Below are 25946 nucleotides of genomic sequence, written 5' to 3'. Positions count from 1 at the left end.
CAACTGGGGGAAGTCATATCTGTATGCCCTGTGTGGAGACGTCCCGGTTCCCCCGCGGAATTGCCCGATTCAGATCGCCCGGGAGGGTTTCTTGTATCTTGGGATTTATATCTCTACCGACCCAACGGTACGGTACGAGGGGAACCTGCTCCCTCCGTTGGCGCGCCTGCGGCGGGATGTAGCGGGCTGGCGGCGGCTGCCGCTTTCCCTCCTTGGCCGTGCTGTGCTATTCAAAATGATGTCTCTTCCCCGTTTTCTCTATGCCCTGCAGAACACCCAGGAGCTGGTTCCGGCCAGCTACTTTCGGGAGGTGGAGAGTCTCCAGCGCTCGCTGCTGTGGGACGGCCGTCCGCGCATAGCGATAGCAAAACTAACTCTCCCGTGGTACGATGGGGGTATCGCGCTTCCTGACATCAGAAGATACTATTGGGCCTCCCAACTGAGTGCGATCAATCATGGAGTCTACGGCCCTGCGCTTAGCCCTGGCTTTGCTATGGACCGGTGGTTGCTGCGTGGGGGTGGCTACTTTAGAGCACTCTACTCGAGGCCCACGGCTGGGTCCCTCACGGGGCCGACCGGGGTGGCGGTGCACGTGTGGAAGGCAGTCACGAACTCGTTGGGCTGGAAGGATAGGCTCACCCTCGCCACTCCGTTGTTTGACTCCGATATGTTGGGGAAACTTTGGCACTCGAAGGGATTCGAGAAATGGGATCTGATTGGCATCTCCAGGGTGGGGGACATGCTGGCCAAGGGGCGGATTAAGTCGTTTGATGAGCTACGGACGGAATATGCGCTGGAGGGCACGGAATATTTCCGGTATGCACAGGTGCGCCATGCGCTGCGGTCGGTCCTCGTTGAGGGGGAAAAGGTGCCTGAGTCCTCTCCCTTGGAGGACCGGATCCTGGACGGCCATATGCCGGAGAGCGCAATCTCCCTAATCTACAAAAAGCTTGTGAACGTCCGGACCGACCTCCTCCTGGGGGTGCGGGAACAGTGGACCAGGGACGGCCTTGAGCTGGACGATGAGGATTGGCAGTACGCCGTCTCCTCTCCTAAGGAGGTCGCGATCCCCGCAAGACTAAGGCTGGTCCAGCTTAAAATACTGCACAGAGTCTATGTCACTGGGCCCCGGCTGGTCCACATGGGTTTTTCCGAGGATGGGCTATGTAAGAGGGGCTGCGGGATGGTGGGCACCTTTCTGCATATCATATGGGAGTGTGGTGTGATTGCGGAGTTTTGGAAGCGAATTCATGTTGTGATGCAGGAGGTCACGGGTATTGTACTGCAGCCAGAGGCGCGGCGCTGTCTTTTGAATGTGTGGGGTCCTACAGATTATGACGCTGCGCAGACTCAATGGGTGACCCTAGGCAATATGGTGGCTAAGCGAGATATAGCACGACTGTGGGGCTCTCAGAGCCCGCCCACCCTGGATGCATGGAGGGACAACATGGACTGGAGCATGTTTCGGGAGAAAACGGTGTATAGTGCTCGGGGGAGGCCTAGGAAATGGCATAAGATATGGGGAAGTTGGAACCGGTATAGGGGGGACATATGTCTGCCTCCTGCCACTGAACCATCAGAGGAGCAACTTTCCCCCTAGCCTCACTTCCAACTTGGGTTCTTATGATACAACTCTGCTAGAATGTTAGCGCCTCTGCTTCTCCCTCATCCTCCCGATCGGTGGCTTTGACTTGATGTTGGAAATGGGGCCACGCCCCTGTCGGGAACTGGCACGAACTTATGGTGTATACTGCCTTGCTTGTTGTGTTCATTGTAGGTAGTTTTCAAAACGAAACCTTTGTCTTTATCCTGTATTGGAGCTATGGACGACTATATGTGTTGATTGATTAGCTGCCGAACCTCCGGGATGTCGGCTGAATAGCTGTGTTTCTGACTTATACGAATAAAGGTTTTTAAAAAAAAAAAAAAAAGAAAAGAACTTAATTGCCTATTTATGGCCTTCTCCAGTAATTTCGCTGGAAGCGGGAGACGAGAAATGGGTCTATAGCTACTGAGGTCATTTTTATCTAGACTGGGTTTTTTTATTAATGGGAGGATAGAGGCAACTTTCCACCTCCTAGGATAGTTACCCGATTTAATAATGGAATTAAACACTGGGGTAAGAGTAGTGGCAATGACCACGGACAGATTTTAAGAACCGCGACCGGACAAGGATCACTTGGCGCTCCAGACCGAGCAGCCCGCAGAAGGCCAGTGACGACCTCCGTCTGTAGCGGACTAAAACCTATTAATCTATTCGAAGACAGCATCACCCCAGAGTCAAGGCCCAATGCTGCATCCCCTGCCTTTCCATGAGATTTGGAGAAGGAGGAGAAAATCCCTTCCACTTTGTTTTGGAAAAAGGTGGCCAGCGCTTCGCATAGTGCCGGACTGGTAGGTGTGATCGGTTCGGTGGGGATCGTAAGCTTTGTAATGGTCCTAAAGAATTCTCTGGAAGACGAACATCTTTATCTGATCAGTGAAGTAGGCTCTTTTGGCCTCTCCTATTAATTTCTTGTAGGTAGTGAGGCTCTCTTTGTACTTTTCTTTATTATTGGAACTGTACCCATTCCGCCATAGTGTTTCCAGCCTCTTGCAGTCAGTTTTATAATTTTGCAGAGTTTCGGAAAACCATGTTTAATTGGCGGGAATTTATCACAAGCCCTCTCAATCCACTTTGAATACAACTCCTCTGCTTTGTTTACATCAGCTGGAATGCTGGGGGTATTTAACATTAAAAAATTGCCCATCTCCGACCCATTTATATTTTTCCATGTCCGGATAGCAATCTTATCCCTTGGCTTGGAGTCAGCCTGGATCTGGGACACTTGTGAAAGTGTGAAAATTATAGCTGCATGATCTGTCCATGGGAGCTGCAAAGTTTCCACAATGTCCAGACCAGAGTTGTTGGTGAAAATGCCATCCAGGGTGTGCCCAGCAATGTGCAATGGTCCAACCACCCTTTGATCTAGCCCTCCTCCAACCATGAGGTCCATAAGTCGCGTATTATCCGGGTCTGAAATATCATCCAGATAAAAATTAAAATCTCCCATGATGGTAAAGGAGTTTGCACACAGTCCATCCTCCATCAAAATGCTGAGCGAATCCAGGAACGCGCCTCTGGGCCCTGGAGGAATATAGATCAACAGTGCTTTAAAGGTATTGTGAGGGGAGAGGCGGACACTGATAGACAGTGCCTCACATGCTTGGTTGGAAGCTATAGAGAATTAAGGCTCCAGGCTGCTGTGATAGATAACAGCGAGCCCTCCCCCTCTTCCTGATGGTCGGTCCAGCGTGTTATGTTATGTTATGTTATGTTAATAACATTTATTACGCGCACAGCTGCCCCAGCTAAGGGGCGTCCTGGCGCGCGACAAGGTACAACACAACCAACACAAGATCACAGGAAGACAACAAATTTAAAACAAGAACGTTTTTAGAGATTTCCGGAATAGCAAGAGATCGTTAGTTGTACGGAGCTGCAGCGGGAGCGAATTCCATAACGCTGCAGCCTTCACCCGGAAAGAGCGCCCACCAGCTCGGCAAAGCCTGAACCGCGGGACTACTGCCAGCGCCTGCTCCGCAGATCTTAATGTACGGGTTGGCACATAACCGGAGATAAGATTGGAAAGGATCTGAGGAGCAGATCCTTTCAGGATTTTAAAAACCAAACATAAAACTTTAAAATGAATTCGCGACTTGATCGGCAGCCAATGCAGTGCTCGGAGAGTGCTGGAAACCGAGCAAGACCTAGGCAAGCCGACAATTGCTCTGGCAGCGGCGTTTTGAACGCGTTGAAGCCGCACAATTTCTGCCTGATTGCTCCCTAACAGGAGCGAGCTGGCATAGTCCAGGCGAGATAAAACTGTTGCCTGCACTACCATCTGCCTGGTGGCGGGATCGAAAAACTTGAGAACAGGCCTTAAGCCCCGAAGGATGCCAAAGCAGCACGCCGCGGTTTTCTTGGTGTGCCCCACAAAGCTGAGAGTGGAATCCAGCCAAACTCCCAGGTTTCTCAACTCCATAACTGGAGTTGGAGCCACACCAAGTTCCGGCGGCCACCATCTGTCCCCCCAGAGGTCCCTCCCCTTCCCGACGATCATGACCTCGGTCTTCTTTGCGTTCAGCTGGAGACAGTTGGCCGTCATCCAACTAGCCACCGCCCTTAGCCCGTTCTGGAACTTGGGGGCATCCACATCGGTATCCCCACTGATGGTAACCGCCAGCTGAGTGTCGTCGGCATATGAGACCATATACATGCCCCATTGCTTGACAACATCAGCCAGCGGTCTCACATAAAGATTGAATAGAGTGGGACTCAGTGAGGAACCTTGCGGAACTCCCAAGTCCAAAGGATGGAATTTGGACTGATGGGGGGGTGTGGCAACGCAGAAAGACCGGTCCACGAGAAAGGAGCGGAACCACTGAAGGGCAAGCCCCGTGACGCCAATCTCTTCCAGGCGGTGCAGAAGGATACGGTGCGAGACCGTATCAAATGCGGCGCTCAGATCTAATAAAACTAGCGCCGCCGTCTGTCCCTGATCTAGCACCGACCGGAGGTGTTCCACCATGGCGAGAAGGGCAGTCTCCGTACTATGCCCAGCTCGGAACCCATGCTGGGTCTCGTCCAGAATGTTAGCTTGAGTAAGATGGTCAGTAAGCGCCTGATTGACATAGGCTTCCATCAATTTGGCCGGCCATGGGAGCAGGGAAATGGGCCGGTAGTTCTCCGTTCTCGAAGCGTCCAAGTTTGGCTTCTTCAAAATAGGAGAAACCACGGCACATTTCCATTTGGATGGAACCGTGCCCGTAGCCAACGAAGTATTAATCAAGGAACAAACCGTAGAAGACCCCACAAAAGACTGGTTCCTAAACAGGGCAGGACATACCGGATCCAAAGGCGAACCAGATTTGACCTTCTAGGCCAAAATGTCAAAAGCCTCGGATGAGAGTGGCGAAAAAAATGCCAACATGGAACAGGCAGGGGCAGTCACCGCAGTCTTCTGAACAAGCCCAGAGCTTGGAAAGGCACGGTAGATGTTCTGCACTTTTTCCAGAAAAAAAGAAGCTAGGGCTTCACAATGCGAAGTAGAGGCCGTGACTGTAGGAGTAGAGCGCTTAGACAGCAGATCCTTGAGAGCTTTAAAAATAGTCTTGGATGGATTAGGGCTATTACGAAATTCCAGAGAGTAGAACGTCGCGCGGGCCCTACAGATGGCACGATGGTAGATTTTAATGGAGGCCAAGTACAGCGCTTTCTTCGCCGTATCGTAGGATCTCCGCCATTCTCTCTCGGCACGCCTGCAGTTCCCTTTCAGTGCACGTAGAGCACTGTCATACCAGGGGCTAGACCTTTTTGGACTGATCTTACTAGTCCGGATGGGAATCAAAAAGTCCAGCGCCCTGGTAATCCAACTGCAGAACTGATCATAGCCCAATTCATCATCACTCGAGAGTTCGAGCGAATCAGCAGTTAGAGCGAGATGAAGATCCTCTAACCTAAGCTTGCCCCAGTGTCTTCAAGTGTGACAGACAAAATTTACTGGCAGAGCCTTCACAATGTCAGGACCTGAGGAACTATTTGTCCATGCCTCTGTAATAAAAGCCATTTTAATCAGATGCTCTTCCATGAACTGACTGCATTCCAGGCTATGCTTAACCAGTGACCTGGCATTTAACAGTAAGCATTTCCATGGTGGAGCCTTTGTACTGTTAAGCCAGACCTAAACATTCATGTAGATTAGTGTAGCCCTGTGTATTCTATGCTGCTCTCAAAAACAAAACTGTACTCTGAAGTCTAAAGTTAATGATGGAAAGGGGGGAGGGTGCCTTCTCTGGACCTGAGAGTGATTCCTCATGACTGCCCTCCTCAAATCTTTGCTGCTGTCACGGAAAACTAAACACTGTAAATGATGTAGTTATCTAAGACGCTTTAGCAGCATTACAATGCCACGTGTGTTTGCCTGAAAGATCAAGCTCATGCAGCCATTCTGCTGCTGGCTCAGGAAGTTGGATAAATAAAGAAAATAAATCACAGTTGTGTGGAGGGGAACCACTTTATTCATGTGGAAGCACAGAACTTCTGCAGAATCAAAACATGAACTCTTGGTTACCAACATGTATGTGAAGTCAAGTCCCTCTCTGTAGTACTTCTGGAAAGTCTTTTTTAGATTGATCACATTACGTCTGGTGACCGGTGCGCTGTCAAGCCAGACCTAAAAAGGAGTGAACAAAGAAGGCATCCCTGTTTCCTCCCATTCTGGAGAGCTATATAGGCTGTAAAACCCATTCGTATTTAGCACCACGTATCAGAGTGCAGGGAAATTAAGAGTTTGTATTCAGCTCCCCATAAAGTGGGTCTACTTAGACTAACAAAAACTGTAGTAAATAAAAGCAACATATACTGGATGTTTTAAAAAAAAATCAAATTATATTCATATATAATAGTATGAACTACAACAAAAAGATCCAAGACAGAACGGAGGGAGAGAAAGCCAGATTGTTCAATGGAAAGAATTTCCCTCTCATTAACCGACACCTGAAGATGTTCTAATGTATAGCTTACCACTGGCATCCACAAGATCAACTTGTCATTAATTCTATGGCAAGGCTTTAGAGCCCTTTTTAGGAAACGATACAATACTACTTCCTTTCCAAGAATTTGGAACAGAACTTGACAAATAGCATTCTCTTAACAAAGGATATAAAAAGAAAACCCAGCTTACTGAGTCTTCTGAGATCTGGCTTCTGATTTTACTAAACTTATATGTATACTTACTAAAAGTGGCTTTCAGCCACCTCTCTTCATCCATTGGTCAGTTGTATCATTCACAGTTTGCTTCCGCCCACTACATCATTCAGCAAAGGGCTGTGGGTCAGCCTACTTAAGTCACTGGTTAACCTCACTTTGAGTGAATGCATTCTGATCTCAGATCTTCAGTGTCAGTGCTTTTGTTTCACTTTATTATTACTTTAGTGCTGCCTTTGTGTTTAGAGTCTGATGTGATAGCAGGATTCTTTCTAGCACAGGGCACATTACAGCTTTATCAGTTTGTGTCTCCTGCCAATACTGTGGTAAATTCCTTTTGAAGCCTCCTTTAATCAGACTAACTGAGTCCATTTGAAATTACTCTGTACCAAATTCTCCTCCTTTCACTGTGCCTGGAGTAAACAAATCGAAAAGCATCAATATTGGACGATATTAATTCACAAGTGCACAATTCTTCATAACACATTGATTCTGGACTCAGTTTCACCATTGGTTCTTTAATACATTTTACGCAGGGAGAACCCAGACTTTAATGGGTTTCATTTGCATCACTTGTAACACTTTTTTCTTTCCTGACTTCTTCCCTTCTTTGCTTCTTTCATTCCTTAATTCTTTCTTTTCCTTTGTTTCATTCTTTCCTTAATTTCTGATTTCTTTCTCTCATGCATTCTTTCCTCTCTTTTTCATTTAGCCTTTTTATTTATTTCTTGCCTTCTTTACTTGTCCAATTGTCCTTTTCCGCTTTTTTCTTTCATTTATCTTTCATTCTTTCATTTTTCTTGCATTTATTTTTTTTGTTCTTTCATTTCTCTTTCATTCTTTCAGAACTTTCTTTCTTTCCTTCCTTCTCAAAGACAGGAGACTGGCAGAGCAATTGGATTTTTTTTTAGGTCTTTGTTAGCCATAACCTTTTGAAATTATGTGTATAACATAATTACTTTTTCAGCCACACATCATCCATTTGTACTTGGTTGTATTATTCTCATTTTTCTTCCACCCACTCGAGCATGCATCAAGGGGCAATGCGTCAGTCCACTTCAGCCATTGGCTGACTTCACTATGAATTATGGCATGCTGCTCTTTCACAATGACCTCATCCCCACACAAACTGGTTTCCTTTATTGCCAGGGAGTACTATGGTAATATGTGCTTTTTTGACACCCCAAAAACATTTTCCCATTTTTTTTTTAAATTTTATTGTGAAGGCCTGGCAGCTTCCTTAACAATAACATTTTGCCAAATTCGGGTTAATACAAGAATTGACAAAAGGCTGGTGGCCAACACTTGTTTATTTATTATCTGGCCTTGTTTATGTAATTCGAAATTTCATTAGTAGAAAGGCAAATAAGGGCAGGTTAAACTATATAAGGCAGCTTAGATGACAAACATGTTATTAAAAATGTAATGGATAATTAAATGTGCTGGGGTCTATAAAAAAAATATTTTTTGTGGGCTACTGATAAGAGTGTAAACATACAATTTTTGACAATTTTGAAAAAATCCATTATGAAGGTTTTCTGATTATGAAGGAAAGAAATGGAGCACTGGTGAGTAATCAATGAATGTGACATTTTCAAGTACGCCCACTCTAATAGTTTTAAATGAGGGACGGAAATGGATAGGGATTGTGGCATGCAGTCTGGTAACAAGGAACAGAAAATGACCTCAAAAGAAATATCCCAATTTTTTAGCTTAATATAAGGTCAGGTAATATTCAGAAAGCTCAACATGATCTAACACCAACCTTTTAAACAACACTTCTTATGAAAAATGCAGTGGTACAAAATCAAACTCGAGAAAAATTCCAATTTCAGTATCAGAGCAATAAACACGAACAAGGACTTACGGGAGAAACTTCTTTCTTTCCGCATGATACACGTAGCGTGGAACATCAAATGCCCCAATGATGTTAAAAATCTGTTCTCTGAAAAACAGTACAATGCATCTGAATTATTCTCTGAACTGAAAACCAAGTGTAAATTCCACATTCTTTTACAGTGTATATAGGAGATGGGTGAAAGAAGTGTGGGACTTTTAACCATTGTAAAGATGTTCAGCAAGGAAGTTACAGGAGGACTTCTAGATCTCTAGCGAGAAGGCTGCAAACGTTGAAATTGACCTGTGCAGGATGGACCAAGGAAGGGCCCAGTGGCACCTGAAGCCGCGTTCGCTTTTATAAAAAAAATGTATTATTATTATATTTTCTTAATATTATCTAAAGTACAAATACCTTTTTATCAGAACCGATGTGCCACTCACAAAGAACAGGAACTTACTTACAAATATAATTTGAGGATTAGCTCTGAGGGATTGATAGTACTGGATGGATGTGTCCCCCTTGGGGTGCACACAAAGGAGAAATATTAGCACACCACCCCAAAAACAGCCCTTTTCTTTCACGTACATGGATTCGTCTGAAGAGCGACTGCACTCCTGGACCGCTGTTTCCACCACCGAAAGTTCGATCATATTTGAAGACACTGAAAGGGAAAAGAGAACAGTGAGCAGGCAGCGGGTGGGCTCATAAATGGATGCTGGCGGCTAGGGCAATACGGAAAGAGGGCAAATGAAGCAGCAGCAGGGGTGTGAACCTGAGGGGAAAGCAGGCCAGAGATGAGGAGAGGGGAGGGGAGGGGGGGGATAGTACACAGCTCACAGTAAACGCCTGTGTGGATCCTTCCTGTGTACTGAAGGGAATGTGAACAGAGGGCTTTAGAGATGCCCCGTGAAAGGCAGGCAGTTCTAGTTGCTTATGATGTGATTGGGATTTTGCATACCTCTAAAACTAAAGTTATGCCTACTGTTTTATGTATCCCCAATGCAGCACTGAGCCACTAGGTAATAATGACATTTTAAGGTCCCAGCAGTATTTTTAAAATCACAAAAAAAAAGGTCCCAGCAGTTATGAACTAACAGTTGCCGCGGGGAGCACATAACTCCATGACCAGAGGTTGCAATAAGCATTCCATACTGTGTAATAAACCCTAATGTTACTGAAACAGATACAATGACAAAAAGAAACCTCTTATAAATAATTCTAAATGTTTAACTTCGATCTCCAAAATTGAGTTGCACGAATGTGTGAAAAGCTCAAACCTGCAAAAAGAAAAAAAACACAAAAATCATACTTTGTTTTATATAGCGCTTCGGATAACATTCTACCATTTAAAGGCACTGTTAAAAGTGTAGGTGAGTATTAAAAATGAACTTTTTTTTAATCAACCAAGGAACAATTAATACAGAGGGTCCTACAAAGGTTCAAACCTATGCCCACCTACAATAAAGCAGACCAGTGCAGCCAAAGCATTCACCCGCCAAGCTATTTTCACGGCTTACATGTGCGGTGTGCAGCTAGCCGTGCTTTGCTAAGGCGGTGCCCTCGGCGAAATCAAATGTGGCTCCCTTGTTGCTCCTCGTCCCTCTACTCTCTTACGCCAAGTTTTCACTCTAACCTTTTCGAGCATGTAAGAGGAATTACTCTTATATTCAGTGCTTAGCTGGTATAAAAAACAAGCATTTGCAATGCAATCGGTCTCGCCTTTGGGACCTTATATGCATTTAGCTATGCAGCACATTAGCCTGGGTGCTGAAACATCTACTGTTCTTTAACATGGAGGGAAAGTAAGCACCAAACTGCAGAACACGCCAGGTATGGGAACACATAGAGAGAAATACTGCCTATCAGCTGGAAATTTTATTGTCCAAAGCTCTGTTTTTAATATAAAATCAGCCCCTTCAGTGGTCATATCACAGAAAATACAAGATTAGGAAAAAATATTATTGTCTACGGTGCTCGTTGAATACAAGTTTCTTTGGCCTGGAATCTAGGGAATGCTAAAGTGATTCTGGTATTTTACTGACCTCTGCTGGTCATTTTCTATCAAGAAAGTTAAATCAAGGCAGTTGCCAGAAAAATTTAAAAACATTCTCTAAGTAGAAAGTAATTCTGGTATTTTACTGACCTCTACTGGTCGTTTTCTATCAAGACAGTTAAATAGAGGCAGTTGAACAGAAAAATGTCCCTAAGCAAATGCGGAAGCAGACAAGTCCTAGGGCTGATCTCCAGATCCCACACAGTACATACAACAGATCTTCCAGACAGCGCAAGCACTGTCTAGGTTTGACCTAAAAACTGCAGGAGACTGACACCAACACGAGTCAGAAGGGCAAGGCGAGGTCAAGGTCGCACTGAAGCAGACGACAAGACGGCATATGTATGACATACATAGCCGCTTCGTTGGTTTGAGACAGAGCAGCCTTTTTTGCTACAGAATCAGAAAGGACATTCTCTCTGGAAGTTTTATGGTGAAAGCTTCCCCTACTACAAATTAGTGTTTTAAATAGGCTGGGTCCTTCCGCGTCACAGACCCGTCTGTGATATTAAAACAGCTCCCTGTCAGACCCTATGTTCACGTCCTTAAATTTATAGTCAACATTTCTGATCAAGTTCTGAACCATTACTGTAAAATCTGTTAAAAGCTAATCTATGTCAGAAATATATCCCCTGTTTACATTTCACGTGTTTTACTTAATCTTGCACACCTTAGGAGAGTTTCAGGATTTTGTGTTTCTGCAGTGTTTTTTCCATGCAGAATTTTACTCTCAAATAGTGCTTACTTTGAACTGAGATTCTTCTAGGTGTCATTATGCGTTCACGTTGTGGGTGACTGCTAATGACTGGGCATGATTGAGAGCTCTGGTGTTCAGGCAGTGGGAATTTCTCGCAGTGCATGTCCGTTTGTCATAACATGTTCTGAATCCATTGTAACAATTGAAAGTCATTAAATCCAGTTTTATAAAATAGTTTTGATTTATTGAAGCTTAGTTCCAGGTTAAATTCATTATAAAAATATAAGTAGATGAAATTGTAACCCCACCAGGAGCAGTTCTCCTGTCGCTCAGCCTGCCTGCCATCAACTGCCAGTCCACACACAAGCCAGGAACCAAACATTCCATGATGTCATCAGGCATTCTACCACACACTAGCTGAGCAACAGGGAAGTCACAGCCAGGGAAATGAAAGGCAAAAGTCAGATATAACATCCATGTCATCCAGTCCTTGGCCTCTTGGCAGAGAGCACAGAGTAATAATGGTCACAGGTGCCAATTGTGATACTACGTGAAAGTGTGTGAAGCGTTACACAGCTGTTGAAATATTGGCAGAGGAAAGTAATAGATAAGGCAGTTCTTGTGAGTTTGTACTGTGCAATAATGAAGTGAAGGACATGCAAGGAAGTATGTGCAGAAGACACTGAAAATGGGGGGGTGAGATATGCAGATTAAGGATTTCAGAAAGATGTGCAGAGAACAACTGTGTCAGTGTCTAATAGATCGACTGTCGAGGAAGAGTTGTGAAAGGAAGAAAAGAGATTGAGACTCTGAAGAACACTACCCCTTACACTGATCCTAGTAAGGTTTACTTCACAGACTCATAATTTCAGAATAAAAATATTTGTCATTTTAATTAGTCAGAATAAAATCATTGTTACTCTTTTATCTAATACATCTAAATGGCATTGGCAAAGCCGGTAGCTCTGGCTTGTTTTAGGCTTATGTCCGTGTTTGTTATAGGCATGGGTGCAATAACAGAACGCTGACATAGAATGACCCGTAATGTTCATCGGGTGGCATGCTGTGGGAGGCACTGGGCTTTAGTTTGTGTTTTAAGTCATGTCCTAATTACATAGGCCATGTCTCTTGGGAAGGAGTTCTAGATGTGCATCCTTTAGAATTCCATCTCTTCTGGGAAAGCTTGGACATCAGGTCACTATAATTGCTCGGCCTTTAGTGTCTAGCTACACTGATGCATTCGCTGACTGGAAAAATACATTTCCAGCACCAACCCCCTGAAAAGTCAATCCACACGGCCAGCCGGATGGGAAAGAGTCTTACATAGGATCATGTAAGCTCCTATTTCATAGCAGTGGCAAATCTCTGTCAGCATTATTTGGTTGTGCGCCGTTTAGCCGCGTTTTATATTGTTTATTGCAACAAGCTAACGATTGGTGGTGGAACTATATGAACCTTAACCTTCATGTTAGGCACTCGCTGCGACTCAAGGATGATTTTTGTCCAAAGTGACAAAAGTCTTTGACATGACATGAAAAGATGGATGGGCGTCGAGTTTTTGCCGATTACACTTGCCGATTACACTTAGTTATTGATGGAAATGAACCCCTCCCCCGTTTGAATGAAAGCCGTTCCGGTTGTTATCACTGTTGTTAACAAGCATTTGCAATGCAATAGGACTCGCTTTTACGCGAGACCTATTGCATTGCAAACGGTAGTGCGGGCGGGTGGGGGCGAGAAGGGACGGACAGCGGGAGTGTGGGGGGGGGGGGTGCAGGAAGGCACAGACAACGGGAGTGCGGGTGGGAGGGGAGCGAGAAGGCAAGGGCAACGGGAGCGCGGCGAGGGGGAAAAACAATGCTCTAAATAACACATACCGTACAGTGTAACACTCGAAGTAAAGGGGCCAATAGCCATGGAGAGGTATACATGACAACATGGCCATAATAAGGAAGGACTAAAAAGTATCATATTCAATCAGAAGACAGAATTTACGAAGGACAAAGAGAAAAGCCAATGAAAAATATGGACGGAGAGTGAAGACAGCTTGTCTCCCATACTCTACTACTGCATGCCTCGCAAAGCGAGCAGCGCATGCACACTGCCGCTAAAGCTCGACCTAAAAAATACAGTTGCCCAAAGTTTTTCTAAGGAGATTGTGGCCCACTTTCACCACTCATGTTGCCCACTTCCACCACTGGGCCATCATCGCCCTGCCCACTTTCTTCAGTGCTAGCACCAGGCCCACTTGGAATCAATAACGATAGGTGAACATACTAACTAGGTTACGGTGGGGTGAATTAACCCAAGAAAAAAACATAAAAACAGCACCAAATGGTGAATTTTACAGTACAGATGTCACAAAAATGGTCAAAATATCCAGAGGTTCCGAAAGGGCACTAAGGAAATATTCCAGTAATTTTCTGGTGTTCCATGGAAGAGCTTATGAAAAGATGGGAAGAGATGGGGCCTGGGGACCATACCTGCCAACTTTCGTACTGGAGAACCAGATCTGAATCCCTGTTTTGGCTCATTATCCTGTGATTCTGGGAAAATCACTTAATCTCCTGGTGCCTTAGCAAATGAATATGCCCTTGTGCACTGTGGTGCTCCTTTAAAGCGCTGTAATGTCTATGGACCGAGATTGTACTACATAAATTTTATATTTAAAAAAAATACACTTCCCAGGGTTATAGGGTTATTCCCAAAGCCTATCTCGCATCAAAATAAGTAGAACATTTTTCTTCACTTCATGTTTTTTTCCAAAATGTCCCTTCAAGTAGAGTCCGAAAACATAACTTAAAAGGGAAGGGTGGACATCTCACAATCTCCTTCTGTCGACAGGAGCCCTCATCACTAATTGAAAACCAATGATCTCACCTTTCTAAGTTCCCATTTATTAAATTAGCTCAGTTTCCAGTAGTCCTAGTAGTCTATTGGTGAACGAGCCCTGTGCATTTTACGAAACGTTCAGACCTACCAAACACTGAATTTGAAAACAGTAGTACCTTATTCAACAAAAGCGTCTGTCTTTGGCTCATGTGAAAGGGGGACATCCTCTTCTATAAAATTGTTAGGACTTCAGAATAGTATGTAAAATAGTCTACTAGGATGAGCACCACAGCTTTAAACAGCAGAACGGCCAACTCATCCATTCATCTTTCTAGAGGCGATAACATGCGTACCAAACAGATGGGTTTTTTCTCACCTTTCTCTCTCAGACAAAATAAAGAACGTAAGGTGCAGAATCCTTGCTACAATTTGCTTAGTATATGCACAGATAGAATAGTGACATTGACACTTCAGCACCTTTGTCAAGAGGCTTCTGCTTCAAGGGGGTGAGAATGGTTCGAAACCCTTGCAATGCTGAAGGAATAAAAACAAGCATTGGTAATGCATCAGTTTCACCTATGTAATGAATAAAGAGCTATTTTTATCAATCACTGTCTGGGAGAAGGAAAGGGCTCCCTGACAGGCAAGTGAAGAAGATGTGGTGCGGTGACCAGAGCTGCTGACTCGAGAGCTGGGGATCTCTAGTCTCTGGGGCACCCCGCAACATCCTGTGATTCTATGCATATCACTTAATCTCTTTGGGGGGGGGGGGGGATACATTGGTATATAGATATGCTGCAAAAGTAAAAGGCAAAACTTTATGAAAATATAGTTCCACCGAACGGATGTTAACAGTATTTCGGTGGCAGGAAACAGTTAAGAGTAGCAGACAAGGAACAAGCATTGGTAAATACAAGAAAATATGCTACAGCCAATAGAAATGGAGGAAAGGTAAGTGACACGCACAGGAACCAATGAGAAGCCAGGAAAGAGAGGAGGCAGGATGTAAGCCCTTTTTAAGTTTATATTAAAAACAACAGATTTCTCAAGCACAGTGCAAGCAATGTGCAGGCGAAACCTAAAAGTAGGGTGAGACTGTCTCTGGAGCGTATCACTCTCCACATGATTCATAAAGTTTACTGGACCCTCTAGACAGCGCAGTTTGGGTCTTCAAAGGACACACAAAACCAGTGGCAACGGTCTAGGTCACTTACTATTTATACGCATTGTTTTGTTGGGTGCCGGGTATGGTGGTGATCATTTGCTGCTACTCCACTGCTTACCAAAAGTGTACTGTGTGCCCTCGTAGGGTACCAAAACAATTCAGCCGAGGATGCCAGTCCATGTGGCAAGAGAGCAGGGCAGAGATTTCCTATCTTTCAACTGCATGAGGAAAAACAGAGCATTGCACCACGGCAGCTCTTGGTTTGCATATGTTGAGTCATCAACGTACTAGTGAGCGGTGACTCTCTAAGGAAGGTCTTCTGCTACTGCGGACCTTATCTGCAGCCTCCTCTGTTATGATGCTGGGGCATTTGTGCTCACAGGCCAGATCACCTCCTTCCACTCACCTAAATTACCTATTCAGGTGTAATTGAGATTCGAGAGTTTGTAGAAGTCGACTGCGAAGTGATAACGAGATGGAATGAAGGCAGATAAGGTAATTTATGCAGCACCTGGAGAAAATGGACTAGTACAAGCACCCTTGAAACAAACGTAATTGTAAGAAACTGGGTTTTTGTTGCATTATCTACCACCCACACACTTTTTGACTGGTACTCGAAGCAGCCTTAACTGAAGCGTGCTGGGTTCCTGCTAAGCAAGGATCCAATACCAGTGTTCTTTCCCTAAATACCCTCTGTAAATGGTAAATAGTAAATGGTACCCTGGTACCCAGGGCCTGAGGTACCAGAGAGGGTCCCCAAGGGCTGCAGCATGAATTGTGCCGTACATGCAAGACTGCAGTTGAAGGGGAGCGTGGCCAGCAGCCGAGGCAAATGGCTGCTCTCTAAAGAGGCTCCTCAGCCGTCGCAGAAAATCCAACATTTATCCTGATCCTATCATGTGCTCAACTCAGTGCTCTAAGGGGGAATGAGCGCCAGCACCTCCGAGACTCAGGATGCAATCCTGCAGACAGCCAGAGCTAATCCACCACTTAAGATCGACAACAGTGTGGTTACATTCTTTCCTGACTACACAGCGAAGGTCCAGGCTCAACGGCGCAGTTTTATGGCTGTCAAACAAGAACTCAGAAAGCGTGAAGTGAAATACGCGATGCTATTTCCTGAAAAACTGCGCGTAGAATCGGAGGGGAAGACATAGTTCTTCTCCACACCGTAGGAAACCTGGGACTGGATGGAAGGGTGGCGAAGAGTCGAGGGTCCACAAAGGGGTCAGAATGGAGGACCCCATCCAACCATTTCCACACATGGAAAGGAACAAGAAGAAGGCACATCATCAGCTGCAACGGGAGAGATGTCGTGCAGCGGAATAGACTGAACCTCGACGTGAATTGAAGCGGAACAGTTCGCAGATAAGTGGTTGCAGGAGACAAGAACACTGGGCGATATGGCGGTGGGGACTGAGACATGTTAAAAAACAGGCTGTGAACATTTACCTTAAACAACACGAATACTACGGCAAGGCGAGGGAGGGAGGGCTGCCAGCCAACACCCATGAGTACTTTGGGAGGGGGAAAGAGGCACTTTGTCTAGTTTGGGGGTGGGTAGTTCGAAATCCACAGGCAGGGGGCAGGAAGGGAGAGAGGGGGGCAGCTTTTGGGAGGGGTTGACGATGTTTTGGGGGTTTGTGTCCGCAAGTCACAGGTAGGATGAGAACGGGTTTCAGGATTACTCGAAACAGTCAAGTCGAAGCTGAGATGGCCGTAAACTGGGTTGAGCTTTATGTACACCTAAGGGAAGGCAGAGATAGGCAGAAGGAGAATCGCATCCTAGAGGCTGAAATCCCGCTTCTGAGGACAAGGGCATATTTCAGTCCAAGTCAATCGACATTTGATGGCAGGGGTTAATATGGTCAAATCACTTCTAGTGATGACATGGAATGTGAATTGCATGGGGGACAAAATCAAGCGGGGGATAGTGCAGCAATACCTAAAACGGCAGGCCCCTGATTTGGTGTTTCTTCAGGTGACACACATGGTGGGTAATAAATGCAAAGCCCTCACGAGATGGGGATACAAGCTGTTGGTACATGCCAACTTCACCTCGGGTTCTAGGGGCACAGGTATCTTGGTCAAAAAGAGTGTGGCGCTCATGGTGAGGCGAACATGGGCAGATCCGCGGGGCAGGTTTGCAGTGGCAGAGGTGCAATGGGAGGGAAGAATACTAAATGTGGTCTCAGTGTACCTCCCCCCAGCGATGGGTAGAGAAGCGATGGTGGATCTTGGGAGGATATTAACAGATCTTCCCATAGGCACGCTAATATTGGGTGGGGATTTCAATATGACTAAGGATGATAGCAGAGATAGACATCCACCCAGACAGTTGACACGATCGCACACGCATATGGAAGAGTTCGCCGTGGCCCTGGGTCTAGTGGACATATGGGGTACATTCCAAACGGGCGGTGTCCAGTACACCTACTATTCCAACGCCCACAAGAGCTCCTCCCGCATTGATTATTTCTTAGCACAGTCAGAGTCCCTTGGCCACTTCCAAAACCCCCGGGCACTCCCGAGAGGCATCTTGGACCACTCCCCAGTGACACTGGACTTCACACTTTTTGAGCGCCAACCGCACACCATACTGACTCTTAGTCCCTGGTTGCTGACAGTCCCAGACATCAAAGAGGAATTGCTTGAACACACCACTAATTATTTTATAGAAAATGTAGGCTCGGTGGAAACAGTATGGGAGGCATTCAAGGCAGTGGTAAAAGGCCAGACCCTGGCCCTTAAGGTAGGATACATCAAAAAGCAAAAACAGCACATTGTCCAGGTTGAGGGCGACCTCCATAGACTAGAAGTCGATTACAACATGGCCCCCTCAGAGGACACCAGACACCGCCTGGAGCTCAAACAAGAGGAATATAAGATCCTAGTTAGGGAACAGATACAGGCCAAACTCCGGCACACGACACATAGACAGTACGAACTGGGAGAGAGAGCGGGGAAATTGTTGGCGTGGTTGGAGAGGAGGGAACAAGGGGAGAGCTGGGTGCCCCAGTTAACTCTTGGGGACGGGATACAAATCACTAACCCAAGGGAAATAGCCAATGCATTTGCGGATCACTTGGAACGTGTTTACACACCATCCACTCCATACACAACGGAAGACCCCTGTTAACTCCTTGAGGATAGTGACATACCGATATTGTCAGATAGCGACAGAGATGCACTGGACCGGGACTTGACAGATCTAGAAATCCAACAAGCAATGAGTAAGTGTGAGAAAGTGCCATCTTTCTTGCATGGTATGCCCCCACTTTTTGCTGAATTGCTGAATGTACTTTGACTGAGTGTGCCCTGGGCTCCTGCCAATCAGGTGCCCATGGCCTATGTTCCTACCCTAAAAACTGTGCTGAAACCTAAATCCCAAATTGGCAAACTCTGGCCACATGTCAGCCCCTGGTAAATGGTACACTAGGTACCCAGGGCCTTGTGACCATGGAAGGCCCCTAAGGGCTGCAGCACTTATTGTGCCACCCTTAGAGGCCCTGTACCCTGACACAAACACACTGCCCTTGCAGGCTGAGTGGGTATAGAACAAAACAGAGAGTCAACATGGCACACATCCCTGTGTGCCATGCCCACAACATACACTGCCCTGGCATACACCAGCCACCCCTCTAGCTGGGTGCCCTATGCCAGTGGTGTGGGTACAGGAGCATGAGCCCTGTGCCCCTACAGTACCCAGGTCCATTCCTGGGCACTTTAAGTGCAGTGCTGCCATTTAAGATTATATGGTGCTGGGAGATCGTCAACACAAGTTCCACAGCACCATAATGGCTTCACTGAAGACTGAGAAGTTTGGTATCAAACTTCTCAGCACATTAAACCCGTACTGTTGCCAGTGCAGGATTTAATGCACAATGCACGACAGAGGGCATCTTAGAGATGCCCCCTGAACCTAACCTACAATCCACGTCTGGTCTGAGGGCTGCCTAGGCTGCCACACAGCAGACATGTTGCTGGACCCCTGGGTAGAGAGCCATCCGCTCTCCTGGGCCTGTAACAATACACATCCTGGGCGAGGTGCTAGGTCTCCTCCCCCAGGATGGGCAGGGGAAGGACATACTTTACCTGCAACTTGAATTTCCTTCCATAGGATAACATTGCCTAATTTTTGCTGAAAAGGTTTCTAAGTGTCGATTTTGCAAACTTACAAATATTCCTTAAAAATCGCCTGTATAACCTAAACGCATTCCCTCAACTGCTTACAGGTGGTAGACTAGTGCTGGATCCAGGATCCAACACTGAGCTAGAAAAAGTAACAATAACCCCACTTACCTGCTAAGTGAATTTCCTCCAATAGGATAACATTGGTGATTTCATTAGGAAAAGTTTCTAAGTGTCAACTTTTAAAAGACGAAAATATTGCTTAAAAATAACAACAGTAACTAAATCGTATTTACTCACCTGTTTCGAGGAACTGCTCCAGGACTGAATCTAGGATCCAGTCCTGGAGTTAGAAAAGTAATCCTAAAAGTAATCAATTGCATTTAACTTGAAATTCCCATTGTGCTCAATGTATTATTGTGTTTGAAATTATGTTGCCTATTGCAACAAACTGTAACTATTACATTCAAAAGTCAATTGCCTATTGCAAAGTATTTAACTAAAGCATCTCATTCTGAGAAAGTATATTTTGATACCTATTGTTGGTTCTAAAATAAAACAACCATATATTTTTTATATACAAACCATTGGCCTAGAGTTCAGTTCTTGAGTGTGTGAGACCATTTTGCTGACTGAGTGTGTACAACAAATGCTTTACACTGTCCTCTGATACTGCTTTACTGCTCGACCAAGCTACCACTTTAGAGAGTAAGGTTATATCTAACTTTTAGCCTCTGCCAAACCTTGGGAACAGTATATACAGAGCCACTTTCCTACAGTAAGATACAGTCAGGCAAGGCGATAGGACCCAATAGGATCCCCATAGAATTTCTAAAAGTGGCGGCCACCCAAGTGACGCCCGTATGCGGGCCATGTTTGAAGAAGAGAGATACGAGAAAGGTCTCCTACCGGAGGACCAGCGGCTGGCGTCCATCGTAGTAATTTGGAAACGGGGTAAACCCACCGATGCCTGTAGCTCCAACCGCCCCATTTCCCTGATAAACACAGAAGCGAAGATCCTAGGAAAAGTCCTTGCCCTACGCCTGATAGGGGTCATTTCCTCACTGGTCAACCCAGACCAAACGGGATTAATGCCCGGGAGGAATACGGCGGTAAACATCAGACGCCTCCATAACGTCATAGCGCACCGTAAGTTTCTCGAGGAGGATGCGGTGGTCCTCTCTCTAGACGCCTCGATGGCGTTTGATTCCATCGAATGGCCCTATTTATTTGAAGTCTTGAGGCGTATGGGCTTCGGCCCCAAATTCATGGGCTGTGTGAGGTTATTAAACACAGGTATTCGGGGACAGGTCCGTGTAAATAACTATACCTCTAGATCCTTCCCACTGAAAAGGGGAACTAGACGAACAAGTTACTTACCTTCGGTAACGATGTATCTGTAAGAAACATTAGTTAGTTAGATTCCTCACCTTAGAATATCCCCAGGCGTCAGACTGGATCCGGAAGATTTTGTGTCAGCAATACCCCTTGCGCGTCGCCTGCGGCTCCGCGTCGGTGTCGTGCACCGGAATGACGTCGGAGTACTTAGACGCCGCCCTCGTGCGCTGACGTCAGTTCTTGTACATAGCCTTCCGCGCCAGGAACGCAGAGCCATGCAAGATACCGACACTGGTGCCAAAAAATTCTAGGGCCCTGAAAGGGATAGCCTTAACCCTAGATGTCAGTTCGCAGAACGGGGAGGATGGGTGGGTCGGTGAGGAATCTAACTAACTAATGTTTCTTACAGATACATCGTTACCGAAGGCAAGTAACTTGTTCATCTGAAGGAAACACGTTAGTTAGATTCCTCACCTTAGAATAGACACCCAAGCAATACCAACCCCGGTGGTGGGTCTGCGAACCGAGATCACACCAGAAAGTCCTGGAGGACAGAACGGCCAAAGAAGCCATCCCTCCAGACTTGGCTGTCCAGGCAATAATGCCTGGCAACCGTGTGCAGCGAAGCCCACGTTGCCGCCTGACAGATGTCCTGCAAAGGGACCCCCCGTCCCAAAGCAGTAGTAGCCGCTGTGGCCCGAGTAGAATGGGCGCGGGTTCCTTTTTTGCCAAGGAATAACAGATTTTTATACACAAAACGACCCACCGGGAGATGGTCCGTTTGTGTACAGCTTTTCCCTTCTTTGCACCCACGTAGCCAACGAAAAGCTGGTCGTCCACTCGGAACTGTTTAGTGCGATCCAAATAAAAGGAGAGCGCAAGTTTTGGGTCCAGACGGTGGAGCCGCTCTTCCTCTTTGGAAGGATGCGGAAAGAAGGTGGGCAAGGTGACAGATTGCCCAAGATGAAAGGGGGTCACCACTTTCGGTAGAAAGGAAGGACGAGGCCGAAGGACAACCTTGTCCGGATGAACAGATAGAAAAGGAGGCTTGGACGCTAGAGCCTGGAGCTCACTCACCCGTCTAGCCGAGGTGATGGCTACCAGGAAAGCAGTATTAAGAGTTAGAAGACGAAGAGGACAATTGTGAAGAGGCTCAAAGGGAGCGCACATCAGGAATGTCAAGACAAGATTCAAGTCCCTGGTGTATGTGGCGAGGGGTAAGCCTGGGGCATGGGTGAAAGTATGGGGCCCCTGGAACGCCTACCGCGGGGGTATCTGCGCGCCACCACTGCTGCCTGCTGCCTCACCAACCCCGTCCCCTTAGTTGACTCCTTTCCTCAGCCCCGGGCACAGAGTTCCCCCAGTCCTCGATCTGTTCCCCTTCCCCTCTTTAGACTCCTGTGGATGGCTGGGGTCCCCCATTCGGGGAGCACGTGCTGTTACTTTCGATTGCGGGTTGCCTTGCGGGTGTGATTTTTCGTGTTGTTTGTATAAAATGAAACCGTATTGTGGGGTCAGAGTGATGTGGCCCACGACGTTGATACCTCCTGATTCTGCTTCTCTGCAAGGCCAAGTGTTTTTGAACGTATGTCATATGCTCCTGTCATTCTAGCGGCCGGCCGGAAGGTTGTAGGCCCATACTTGTATATTCTTGAGATTGCAATAAACGGTTTCAAAAAAAAAAAAAAAAAAAAGATTCAAGTCCCACTGAGGCATTATGAAAGGGACAGGAGGGAACGTGTGAGTAATGCCTTTAAGAAAGCGTGACACTACAGGGGACTTGAAAAGAGAGGGCTGATCTGGAAGCCATAAGAAGGCAGAGAGAGCAGCAAGAGAACCTTTCAAGGTGCCCAGGGAGAGCCCTGCCGGGCCAAAGAAAGAAGAAAGAGGAGAACCTCAGAAAGAGGGGCGGAAAGGGGATCCACAGCCTTTGCTGTGCACCATGCCACAAATTTGTTCCACCGGCAGGCGTATACCGTCTTTGTGGAGGGCCGCCTGGCCGCCAGAATGATATCACAGACTTCAGGAGGCAAGTCAAATGGCATCAACTGCCGCCGCTCAATCTCCACGCATGGAGGTGGAGGCTGGACAGGTTCGGGTGGAGGACCATCCCCTGCTGCTGCGACAGAAGATCCTCCCGAAGGGGCAGACGTATCGGAGGATCGGTCAACATACTGAGTAGCTCGGGATACCAGTACCTTCGTGCCCAATCCGGAGCCACCAAGATGACTTGGGCCTGGTCGCGCTTGATCTTCTTCAGCACTCTGGGCAGAAGTGGTATAGGCGGAAAGGCGCACAACAGACCGCAACTCCATTCGCGACGAAAAGCGTCGCCGAGCGAGTGCCGCCTTGGAAATTCCAACGCGCAGAACTGCTGACATTTCGCGTTCTCGTCGGTGGCGAATAGATCTAACCAAGGCTCTCCCCACTGCTGAAAGAGACCTTGCGCCACCTCGGAGTTCAGACGCCATTCGTGATCCATCATGCACCGGCGGCTGAGTTCGTCCGCTCTGGCGTTCAGAGAACCCGCCAAATGTTGAACCACCAGGGTGATGCCCTGGTGTTCCAGCCATGTCCAGAGGCGCAGAGCCTCCTGACAAAGGGTCCACGACCCCACCCCGCCCTGTTTGTTGCAATACCACATGGCGGTGGTGTTGTCCGTGAACACCTGCACGACACTTCCCCGGACAGAGGGAAGGAAGGCTTTCAGTGCAAGTCGGATCGCTCTCAGCTCCAACAAGTTGATGTGGAGGCGATACTCCGCCGGAGACCAGAGGCCTCTGATCTCCGCCTCTCCCATATGGCCACCCCATCCCAGGAGGGACGCGTCCGTCACTACGACATGCTCCGGTAGGGGTAGGGAGAGGCTCTTGCCCGTGACCCAATCGCGGTCCGTGAGCCACCACTGCAACTGCTGTGCAGTGCCCTCCGAGATCAAGACATGGTCGGACAGGTTGCCGTGATGCTGGGCCCACTGAAACTTCAGGTCCCACTGCAGAGCTCGCATGCGCCGCCTGGCGTGATGCACTAGTAGGATGCAGGAGGCCATCAGCCCCAGAAGCCGCAACACTAGCCTGACCGAAACCCAGGATAGAGGCCGAAAGATGGGAATCAGGGCCTGGATATCCCGGACCCGCTGTTCCGGTGGATGAACCCGGAACTGCGCCGAATCTAGAACCGCTCCGATGAAAAGGAGCTTCTGAGAGGGGCTCAGGTGAGACTTCGGCACGTTGATGGAAAACCCCAGCAAATGCAGCAGATCCGCCGTAGTCTGGAGGTGGGAGACGACTGCCTGGGGGGAGCCCGCCTTCAACAACCAGTCGTCGAGATAGGGGAAGACTGGAACCCCTGATCTGCGCAGATGAGCTGCGACCACCGCCATCACTTTCGTGAACACCCGAGGGGCACTGGTAAGGCCGAAGGGGAGCACGGTGAACTGAAAGTGCTCCTGACCCACCGTGAACCGCAGGTAACGCCGGTGGGCCAGCAGGACGGAGATGTGGAAATATGCGTCCTGCAAGTCCAACGCTACCATCCAGTCTCCAGGGTCGAGGGCAGCTAGAACCTGAGCCAAAGTTAACATGTTGAACCGTTCCTTCCGGAGGAAGGCATTGACGTTCCGGAGGTCCAAGATAGGGCGTAGGCCCCCTTTGCCCTTCTTGGGAACCAGAAAGTAGTGGGAATAACAACCACGACCTACTTCTGGGCCCGGAACGCGCTCGACGGCCCCCTTGGCCAAGAGGGCCGAAACTTCCTCGTGGAGAAGATTCAAATGATCCCTCGAGATACGGTGGTGCTGCGGTGGCATGGCTGGAGGGGTCGTCTCGAAGGGGAGGGAGTAGCCCCTTCGGACGATTTGCAGCACCCACCTGTCCGACGTGATGGAACGCCAGTGGAGCAGGTGATGGCGAACTCTGCCTCCCACTGGCGTGGAATGGGCCTGAAAGCATGGACTAGGAAGGCTTTGAGGCGGATGCTGCCGGGGTGGATGTGGACTGACCGCCTCGTCCTCCAGTACCGCCTCGGCGGAAACCACGTCCGCGACCGCGTGCAGGCTGGTTCTGCGGCCGGTGGCTAGGCGGACGTGAGGAGGTGCCCCTTCCTTGGCCACGAAAGGAGCGAAAAGCGTAAGGTTGTGGCCGCGGGGCCGAGAGGCCCAAGGACGTGGCCGTAGCCGGGGAGTCCTTAAAGCGAGCCAGCGCACTGTCCGCTTTGTCGCCAAAAAGGCGAGCGCCATCAAAAGGCATGTCCATGAGGGTGCTCTGGACATCCCCTGAAAAGGACGTGGACCGCAGCCAGGCGTGACGTCGAAGCGCCACCGTGGAAGAAATCGCCCTACCCAGCGAGTCCGTATTATCGAGTCCACATCGGATTGCATGGCGCGCTGCATCTCTCCCATCGGCCAGGGCCGAGGAAAGCCGCGCCCGGGCCTCCTCCGGGCACAGTGGCAGCACGTCCTCCACCGCATCCCACAGAGAGTGGGATTAACGGTCCAAGAGACAGGCGGTGTTCAAAGACCGCAGGCCCAAACTGAGCGAAGAGAACAGCTTCTTACCAAACTGTTCCAGTCTCTTGGAATCCCGGTCCGGAGGAGCGGACGGGAAGTAGGATTGGGAGGTAGAGGCCTGGATAACCAGACTCTCGGGGTGGGGTGTTGGGACAGGAAACTGGGGTCGCCCGGAGCAGGGCGGTGGCGCCTGGCAACGTTCCTATCCACAGGAGGGACTGTGGAGGGCTTGGACCAGGTGCCCTGCAGAACGTCAGTGAGGGCCTCATTGAATGGCAGCAGAGGCTCAGTGGAGCATGCGGCAGACTGAAGCACCTCAGTGAGGATGTTAGTCCTCACAGCCACGGCAGGCAGCTCAAGCCCAAGGGCTTCGGCCGCCTTGCGCAGCACCACAGAAAAAGCTGCACCCTCCTCCGAAGCCACAGTCAGAGGAGAGATGAATCCAGTGTCCGGTGAGGTATCCAAACCACTGGCCTCCCCCAGTTCATCTGCCCAGTCCTGTGCAAGTTGGCTCTGAAGGGCCATAGGGTCACCAGACCCCTCCCAGTCGCCCCCGTCATCCGATTCCTGGTAAACAGGAGGAATGATCGGAGCCGGTCGATAGACAATATGTCTCTCTAGCGGCGTCGGATGCG

The 25946-nt window shown here is 47.9% G+C and overlaps 1 protein-coding gene across 1 annotated transcript in view; it reads right to left on the bottom strand.

Moving 5' to 3' along the window:
- Positions 1-25946, bottom strand: part of POLE2 (DNA polymerase epsilon 2, accessory subunit) — a 447127-nt gene that overhangs the window by 312751 nt on the left and 108430 nt on the right. Inside the window, exons 3-4 of the mRNA XM_085627013.1 lie at positions 9174-9249; positions 8616-8693 (exon numbers count right to left, since the gene is read on the bottom strand). Coding sequence (XP_085483139.1) covers positions 8616-8693; positions 9174-9249 — 154 coding nt within the window. The remainder of the gene's footprint in view (positions 1-8615; positions 8694-9173; positions 9250-25946) is intronic.

This window comes from Triturus cristatus, chromosome 9, assembly GCF_964204655.1.
Source record: "Triturus cristatus chromosome 9, aTriCri1.1, whole genome shotgun sequence".
NCBI classification, from domain to species: Eukaryota; Metazoa; Chordata; class Amphibia; order Caudata; family Salamandridae; genus Triturus; species Triturus cristatus.
Note: the sequence above shows the minus strand (reverse complement) of the source record. Positions and strands in the feature narration are given on the sequence as shown.